The sequence below is a fragment of the Grammomys surdaster genome, unplaced genomic scaffold, assembly GCF_004785775.1.
Source record: "Grammomys surdaster isolate TR1022 unplaced genomic scaffold, NIH_TR_1.0 125901, whole genome shotgun sequence".
NCBI lineage: Eukaryota > Metazoa > Chordata > Mammalia > Rodentia > Muridae > Grammomys > Grammomys surdaster.
Window position 1 is genome coordinate 509,205 of NW_021620725.1, and position 9,912 is coordinate 519,116.

At 40.6% G+C, this 9,912-nt stretch overlaps 1 protein-coding gene across 1 annotated transcript in view; it reads right to left on the minus strand.

The window, feature by feature from the left end:
* Usf3 (upstream transcription factor family member 3) overlaps positions 1–9,912 on the minus strand; it is a 48,672-nt gene that overhangs the window by 20,124 nt on the left and 18,636 nt on the right. Inside the window, exons 2-5 of the mRNA XM_028752427.1 lie at positions 5,016–5,133; positions 3,401–3,465; positions 2,401–2,429; positions 36–118 (exon numbers count right to left, since the gene is read on the minus strand). Of these exons, the coding sequence (XP_028608260.1) occupies positions 36–118; positions 2,401–2,429; positions 3,401–3,447 (159 nt within the window). The 5' untranslated portion in view covers positions 3,448–3,465; positions 5,016–5,133. The remainder of the gene's footprint in view (positions 1–35; positions 119–2,400; positions 2,430–3,400; positions 3,466–5,015; positions 5,134–9,912) is intronic.

A 9,912-nucleotide genomic window follows, 5' to 3' on the forward strand; every position in this document is an offset into this window, starting at 1 on the left:
CCTGTTTCAGAGCTGGGGGAGGAGGGAGCACCTACCTGTTTCAGAGCAGGGGAGCATGGGATCAGCTCTCCTATTCTGTTTATCCCAGCATTGATTTTCTTCTTTCTGTGCCTCTCCACTAGACAGAGAAAAACATATTATCAACTTTTATACTACTAGGCCAAACTGTTCAATTTACTTGGGCAAAGGAATTGTTGGTAAAGGAATCTCATGTGGAAGAGGCTGGGGGGTCTATAGCTCAGTGGCAGAGCACCAGCCTAGTATGGACACAGGAAAAGAAATTTAATCCTAAACCAATAATCATTATTTACCAATTCTAACTAAAGTTGTACATAAGGTTTTATAGAATGTAGTATTCTAAGTCAAATGTTATGAAAATAAATATATCACTTTTATAAGTGTTGTAAAGAAAATCATAAATAATAACTACATTAAGATGATAAAAAGGACTAGAAAGATGGATTAGTGACTTAGAACATTGGCTGCTCTTCCAAAGGACCAGGGTTTGCCTCCCATCACCTGCATGGCAGCTCACAACCATCTGTCACTTTAGTCTAAGGGGATTCACCAACCTCTTCTAGCTTCCCAGGGCACTCAGCACATGGCTGGTGCATAGACACACTGCAGGTGAAACACCCACACACATAAAAAAAAATGATAAAAAAGGAACTGTTAACAATGCATTATTATTAGGCCCTCTTTCCATTATAATTCAAATAAGTAGTAAAGATTTATTTATAAACAAATTTATTTTTTTAATTCACTTTTATATGTATTTATTTATTTGTGTGTGTTTGTGTGTGTGTGTGTGTGTGTGTGTGTGTGTGTCTGTGTGTATATACAGCACATACATGGAGGTCAGATGATGACTTGCTAAAATTAGTTCTTTCTTTCCAACATGTCCATTCCAGTTATCAAACTCAGGTTGCCCTGCATGGTGCCACTTCACCTGCTGAGCCATCACAACAGCCCACAACCAAATTTAAAGAAACCACTAATAAGTTACCAAAAAGCTGCCTCTGTTTTAGCAAATGTGACCTTTCTTTAAATTTTAAGAACCTTAAAATGCCTACTGTATGATGACTAGGCCTTTATGGAATAGAAGGAGCTGTGGTCATATCTATGGGGAATTGTCTTAACTGCAAATTGATGTAGTAAGACCTAGTCCATTGTGGGTGACTCCATTCCCTAGGTAGAGACCCTGAATGGTATATGAATAGAGAAAGGTAGATGGAAACAAGCAAGAATGTATTTATTGTTTCTTTGCTTTTGTGAATTGCTACTTGAGTCCTTGCCTTGAGTTTCCCTCAGCGATATACAGCAAATTGGAATTGTACACCAAATAAATCTGTTCCTCCCCATGTTGCTTTTGGTCAGGATATTTTATTATGGCAACAGAAATGAAAACCAGAGTACAAGGCAACTGACAACTTGTTAATTAACTGCCAGAATGTTCCAGACTGACATGCTTAAACTCTAAAACAAATAAGAATACCAAAGAGTTCATTTAAATAATTTCTATAAGATGCTCAAAGTAAAAACAAACACACATAATTAAAAATAATAAAAAATTAACACAAAAAAATTAACACACACATAGTAGTAAATTACTCTTGGCTATCTTTTAATGTCTTCTTTTCTAATAATTGATTGCCAGTCTTAATTTTCTAACAGTGGTGCTCATTGTTATCTGAGTGGATTTCAAAGGTGATAAACTCATCCCACCAGCATTCAATATATCTTTATAGATAAACTTCCCAGAGATTCTCTCCTTATGAATAGCTATAACCACAGATGTGAGGCTGACTCAAAATAAAATGCTATATAATATGCCTAAGTGAAAATGGAGACACAATTAACACTATACACTTGGCTGGCTATGGCCTGTAATCTAACATTAGCGATAAGATTGTATTTATTTTATACATTTGTTTCTATGATAGAAGTCTATATAACTTAATATTGTCCACATACACTAGGCATAATGACATAACCCTGTAATGCCAGGACTCAGGAGGCAGAGGCAGGTGGATCTCTGTGAGTTTCAGGCCACACAGACTTTGTCTCAGAAGGAAGACTGCCATATGCAAACAGCCCACTGCTCATGCCTTCCTTCCTCAGGGAGCTGCCCTTCCGGAACGTGTGAAGACATAACCTTCATTGTTCCAGTGTCCTGGGTGAAACCTTTCAACACTAGCCCCCAAAATATTCGAATTTCATAACAAATCCAAAATAGGCTGCAAAGCAGATGTTATGCAGTCAGCATCATGAGGCTCTGGGAATATTCTGTTAATAAAAACAATAAAATTGCCTTTTCTAAAATATAACAAATAATTCCATGTTACAACATAAAAACCATGCCATAATTGATTCCAGCAGGGTTCAAGTCACTGTACATACCTGCATTGTGTGTCTCTCGGTTCTTCTTTCTGAAACAGAAAGTACAAAAGACAGGTAACAGAAAGATAACTGAAAAGCATTTTTTAATTTTCATAACTCATAAAAACAAATTGTATAAAATTATATTTATTACATCAATTAGGAATTACTTAGTGGATATCATGGCATGAAAACCTTAATGCAGATACTTTTGAATACATTTAATAGATATAATTTTGAAAAGCAAGAACAATTCTCTACTGATACCCAGAAATCATATGCTTAGAATAGAATCACTGCTTGAACATGTAATTTCATTGTGAACTGCTGAGGGAGCTGCAGGCAGAGCGAGTGGAGGCAGAGCGAGTGGAGGCAGAGCAGCCGTGCAGTGCAGCTCTGCGAGTCCCGATTCCCGCCAAGGCAAACGTGATATGAAGAGCACTTAGGTGCCAACTGCATCGAGCCATCGTCCCATCTGTGTACTCAGGTTATCCAACGCTTATATTTACTTAACATTTCTACTAAAGACATTGACTTTCCCTTTTTGCATAATTAATGAATGGATTAGCTTTCACTAATAGCTATTTGGTAAGGAAAGGGACTAGAGTACTTTTAACGTTATTAAAAGCAGTAGCCATAGAATTCTAGGCAGACATTGCCTAAAATGCTAGATACTCAGAAGAGGAGCTACAAGAAAATAAAAGTAATGCTGTGTATATAATCATTAATGGATTATAATGTTACAAATTAAATACAATCTAAATGTTTCAGGAGCTACAAAAGGAATAGAGTCTGCCAGTGACAATGTCCTTAGAAAACAAACATGTGACATAGATTTGATATAACGTTTTCACTATTGAGACCATTCTTACTTGTCAGGCTTCTGAGAGAACAAAGACTGGAAAATTTGTGCCACATGAATCTCTTTTAGTAAATCTATTTCTAGCCATACACACACACTGGGAACTCACTCTGCTTCTTACCTGCCTATGTGATATTATTTGGGGCTGGGGATACACACCTGTGCTGCTTTTTCGTAGGCGTCTCATGCTCTGTCATTTCTGGCATGGTGAGAGAGAGAGGAATCTACAAAGGGATAAAAGATAGATTCAACTCCAAGTTGTTTAGCCATTCTAGAGTCTAGAGAAACCAAATGGCAATTCTATTTCAATACCAACAAAACAAAACAAAACCAATCAAGCAAACAAAACCCACAGAAACATTCTTTACTGCGTGTTGTAGATGAAATAGAACGCGAGCTGGAAATACCAGCACCAGGAAGGTTGAGACAGGAGGACAATGAGTTGGGGCCAGGCTGGGTGGCATGGCAGGTGCCAGACTGGCTTGAGCTTCAGAGTAAGATGCCACTGGTAAAGCTGGTAAAGCACTCGGCCAGCATGAACGATAAGAACACCCTGCCTGACCCCTCTCCAGAAATGACAAGGGACAAACTCTATTCTAAGTAGCAGATACAAACCAGAGTTAGGTTTCCTTCAACTTCCAAGTGCCATGAGTCTCAGTTATCCATGGAGACTCACTAAAACGTGGGCATGAAAACCATATGAAGACAATGGATTTCCCTCTTTCTTCCTTCATTCTATTTCCTCTTGGCCCTTTCTCTTTTGAGACAGTCCCATTATGTCATCCAGGATGGCCTCAAACTTGTAATCCCCCTGCTTCAGCTTCCTGAATGTTGGGATTATGGGCATATACCACATCTTGGCTCGAAACCCATGTCCTATAGGGAAATCTACACATAAATGGGAAAAGCCTGGAGGCAGAAGCATTAATACATGGAGTGCAGCTGTACAAGGTCAGCAAGACTAATGGGGACTTCCTTCTCTTCTCTGATTTCCCAGAGTTTGAAAGGGAAAATGTTCTCAGGATACAGAGAACCTTCCAAAAGAGGCCACCAAGCTAGGGTACCTGTTGGGCTACAAAGGAAAAGATATAAATGGAACACTCCCTTTTTCCCTCTTCGGGGAAGGGAAGAGAGGTAATAAGTATACAGGTAAACTCAGAAAGCATGGGTTTAAAACCTGGTTGTACCACTTGCTAGCCATTTTGGACATGGGAAGACTCTTGGAACTTCAGTTCTACATAACTGGGCTGCTTTGAGAAAGGAATGAAGTAATGTCAGGAAGGCACAACACTGTGTGTGGTGCCTGGAAGCAAGAAGAAAATGCTCTATTTTACAATAAGCCCCAGCCCTAGAAAGGAGGAGGACAGAAGGACAGAAGGCAGACAAGAAGCTGACAGGAAACACTGACTGATATGACCTTGGAGAACATGTAGTCACAATTCATCTCCAGGGCTAGCAAGTTGGCTTAGTGGGTAAAAGTGTCTGCTACCAAGCCTGATGATCTGAGTTCCATGCCGAGACACACACAGAAGAGGAACCGACTCCTGCAAGTTGTTTTCTGACCACATACACCATGGGGTGCACACACCACAAAAAAAAGTCTTACAATGGTTTTCAAAAACAACTCACTTCTGCAGCCTGTTCCTGTTCCACCTCTCCTTCCAACTGGGGAAGCTGCCTAAGGCCTAAAGAGGCACTGCAGTGTGTAAGCACAGAACTGTAATGTGGGACAAGCCAGCCAGCAAGCACACAAACGACCCTTCTCCTTTCTCACCCAGGGGCTTGCGGAGCTTCTTCACTTTAGATTCCTGGCATCCAGCACCTCCTCTTTCTGATTCAAATCTATCATCTTCTCCCAGAAGATGGTCTCTATAAGTTATGCTTTCTTCTTACTACAAAAAAGAAAAACCAATGAGTGTTTATAGGCACCAAGTATCCATGAGATGAAGCTTGCAACTGGTATCATGCAGGCAAGTTTTAGAGGCAAGAAGGATAACCCTGACCATTCCCCACCACTGGAGAGCAAGTGAATGAGTTACTCTCAAAACGCCTTTCTCCAATGGGTATACCATAAAGGGGGGGTTCCTACAGGCATGGGACGGCATGTACACATGTTCTCTTCAATTCTGTATGCTCACAGTCCCTTGGGCCCTCACTACCCATGGATCTCCAAAGACCTCCATGTTATGTCTAATATTAAGACCCACCTTCAATTCTAAAATTATCGTTTCTTCCACTTCCTATTTCCCTTGCTTAAACTTTCTCCTTCATATGTCTATATATGGGTGTTGTGTGTTCACAGTGTGTACGCACGTGTGAGTGTGTGAATGTGTATGCATGAGGAGATCCAAGGGTGATGCCAGTTATCTTGGTTGCCCTCTGCTTTATTCTTTTTTGCGGGAATGACTCTCAACGAGACTCGGAGTTTCTTGTCAATAAGGCTAAGTCTCCATAGCTGGCCTGTTCTCAAGACCCTGTCTCCACAGTCAGAGGCCACCATGCCCACCTAGTATGTGTGGGTTTTGGGGATTTTAACTCTGATCTTCTTGCTCCCATAGTAAACACTTCCCAGCTCTTTGCCCACTCCATTTTTGTAGGAGTGAGAACTTTCTCAGCACTAGGAAGGTTGGCTAAAGACCTATGAATAGTGGATGGGCAAAGACACACTCCACAGCCCTGTGCCAGACCCACAGGTGAGGGAGGAGTGGAGGGCCTAGGATTCTAAATCTTCTTGGGAGACACCCTTTCTCCTTTCTTCTCTTTATGCTCAGAAAGTCTGAGAACCTTAGCTCTATTTTAGGGTAATGTTTCCCAAGCTTAGATAATAAGAATTATCTCATTGTGCTTTCTATCTGTGGGTTTCATGTCTATGGGTCCACAGGTGAAAGAGGACATGTGGAATTTATGTTTCTGAGTCTAGATTACCTTACTTAAAATCATATTTTTCAGTTCCATTCATTTCCTGCATATTTCCTAACTTAATTTTTCTTTACAAAAGAATACAATTCTATGATGTGTGTGTGTGTGTGTGTGTGTGTGTGTGTGTGTATTACATTATTCATTCATCTGTTGATGGACATCTGAGACGGTTTTATATCTATTCTTGATATTATGAAGAGAGTAACAAAAAACATGGGGCAAGTATCTCCTTAATAGCCAGTATAATTCTTTGGGTATATGCCCAAGAATGGGTCAGTCATTCATATATATATAAATTCTCTTTTTAGTTAGATTTTTTCTTGTGTGTTTCTGTGTGGGCACATGCATGCACCCTTATTTGTGTAGTGTGTGGTGTATTCACGTGAGTATGTAGGTGCACCCACTGTGGAAGCCACAGAACTTTCTTTATTGCTCTCCATTTTATTGCCTGCTTCAAAGCTTTCTATCCTGTCATCTTACTCTAGCTAAGACTACATTAAGTAAAAGTGAAGAAAGTAGACATTCTTCCACGGTTCCTTATTTTAACAAAAATGCTATTCAAGGGAGTGTAAACTATTATAGCCACTATGGAAACCAACGTGGAGGCTTCTCAAAAAAACTTAAAACTAGGGTTTGGGGAAGTGGCTCAGTGGGCAAAGGGCTTGCTGTATAAACATAAGGACCCAAGCTCAGATCCTCAGTACCCACATTAAAAAAAAAAAAAAAAAGCTGGGTTGAGCAGTACATACTTGTAATCCCAGCATGATGGAGACAGATTCCAGAGGCTCACTGGTCAGCAAACTCAGCTGAAATAATGAGCTCCAAGTTCAATGAGAGACCCTATCTTAAAAATATAAGGTCAAAAGTGATGGAGGAAGACACTCGAGGCCAACCTCTGATCTTCATATGTATACATACAGGTAAGTATATATGCTCCCACACATGCACACAAATCCACACACATACATATGACACATATGTACATATGCACTCAAAAAGATCTAAAAGGGATATAAATTAGAAAGGAAAAAGTTAAATTATTGCTATCTGTAGATGACATGATTCTATACTTAAAAATTCCATGGAAATTCACACACACACACACACACACACACACACACACACACAATCTGGATTTGACAAATAATTTCAGAAAAATAGGAGAATACACGATCTGTTATGGTGGCACATAGATGTGATCACAGCACTGAGGAAGTTGAGGCAGGAGGATTATGAATTCCAGGTAAGCTACAGTTACCTAGTGAGCACCTATCAGAGAAACAGAAGTGAGGACCTAGGGGTTGATGGACAGCCACTGAAACTTAAGGCCACTGGTTTGGCTAGCTGGCTGAGTAGCAGGGCCCCAGAGGTATCCCTGCCTCTCCAACCCAGCATTGGAATTACAGGTACGTGCCCATGCCTGGTGTTGACATGGGTGCTGGTGATGTGAACTCTGGTCCCCATGCTTGCACAGTAAGCACTTTACTGACTGAGCTATCTCTCCACCCACCCAAATTTACATTCTGTATGTTAAAAAAAATAACCAGAATAAAGGGCTAGATTATCATAAATCTTTGTCTACTTACCAATTAACCTACCAATGAAGACATGGTTTTTCTCCTCCTCTTGGCACTGGGGTTAAATAACACAGGGCCTTAGACCCCTAAGTCACACATCCAGCTCATATGGCATTTTAAAAACAATATTTACAGGACTAAAGAAACATACTCCTTAAAATAGTTAAAGTGCCATGAATTTTTAAAGACAGATGATAAAATATTATATTAATAATCTATGAGTTATCATATCTGCATGGGAAGAAAAATCATTGGGAATCAAGTCAAGGTCAGGTTTGACTCTTACATGGTCCTCAGGTCTCCTACATCAAATCACATTTTCTATAGCCTTTTCCACCTTGAGGTAAAACACACACAAATTGTAGACATCGTAAGTACACCATTCAGTGAGCTTTGACAGATGCACACATTTCTATGATTCAAACCTCATCAAACTATGATATTACCATCAATTAATTCTTTCTTGGCCTTCCCTAGTCAATCCCCTCCTGGTTTCAGAAGTAATTACTTTCCTGTTTCCTCCACTGGACTTTATACAGATGTATTAGCTGAATTCTCTTGTGACAAGCTTACACTCAGTTGAATATAAATGTATACTTTCTTCAGGAGTCAGGTCCTCTTTAGGAACATCGGTGTATGAATCTTTAACACTGGCTGTTTATCTATTTTCCTATTGATGACTTGTCATTTTGTCCACTAGTGCTACTGGCAGAAATTACAGACACTACAGGATAGACAGTCACTAGACAGTCAGCTAAACATTTTGTGCTGGTCACTGGTATCTGGACAGTTTCCTAAATAGCAAATGATATATTAATTACATGAGGAATTTTTTTCTAAAAGGAGGACCAGGTACACTTTGGTAGGTAGAAGGCTACCTTTGCACAACTTAATGCATTCAGACCCATCCTCCTGCCTGACTGATCCTGGGCTCTTCCTGTCTTGCTGCCTAAGGCAGGTTCCTCTCTCTATGTCACTGAAAATTGCACTTTGTGAAATCCTGGATCTGTCTGTGGTCTTTTTTGGCCTGTCAGCCTCAGCACTTGCTGTCTTTGGTGGTCAGTTCTCAGACACCAGGTTCCCTGAAACAGGTAATGTTTGGAGTTTCTCTTCTGGATGATAAAATGTGCTAAGGCTGACTGCGATGATGACTGTGATGTTTAGCCCACTGTGAGCACTAAAACCACTGCAGTGGACACTAAGAGACTGAACTCGGTACACAAATACACCTCCTTCATCTTTTTCTTTCCTTTCTCTCCCTCTCCCTCTCTCTCTCCCTCCCCCCCCCTTTTTTTCTGACAGTCTCATCTAGCACAAACTGGCATCAAACTTACTATGTAGCCCAGTCTGGTCTTGATCTGACTGCTCCTGCCTCAGTCTTCCAATTGCTATTATTACAGGTATGAGCTAACAGCTCAGGCTAGGAAACTTAAAAAGCAAAAGCACGGACCCAAAGCCATGTACACACAGAAGCAATCTGATTTATTTTTTTTCCTACAAAAAGTAATCAAATCACTTGCTTTAAATGGGTCAGGCTGGGTGGTGGTGGCACACGCTTTTGATCCCAGCACTTGGGAGGCAGAGGCAGGCGGATTTCTGAGTTCGAGGCTAGCCTGGTCTACAGAGTGAGTTCCAGGACAGCCAGGGCTACATAGAAAAACCCTGTCTCGAAAAACAAAAAAACAAAAAACAAAAAAACAAAAAAAAGGAAGAAGGAAAGAAGGAAGAAAGAAAGAAAAGATAGGAAGAAAGACAGAAAGAAAGAAAAGACAGAAAGTGAGTGAAACTTCTAGGTGTGGTGGTACATACCTGTCACTGCAACATTAGGGAGGTAGAAGTAGGAGGATCAAGAGTTAGAAGACAAATGGATGGGTCTATCTTGTCCAAAAAAGAAAAGGGGGGGAGGGGAAAGGAGAGATGGCTTAGCAGGTGAAAGTGCACAGCACTAAGTTGACCACCTGTGTTCTCTCAGTTTGATTCCCCAGGACCCACACAGTGGAAAAAGAGACCAGTCTCCCACAAGCTGTCCTCTGACCTCCGCCCACACCCATGGCAGCAGGATATGCCTCCCAAAAGAAAAAAATGTAAATAAATAAATAGAAAGGAACGAAGGGGAGGGGAAGGGGAGAAGAGGAATGGGAAGGGAGGGGAAGGGAGACTGAGCCTAAAGTGGTC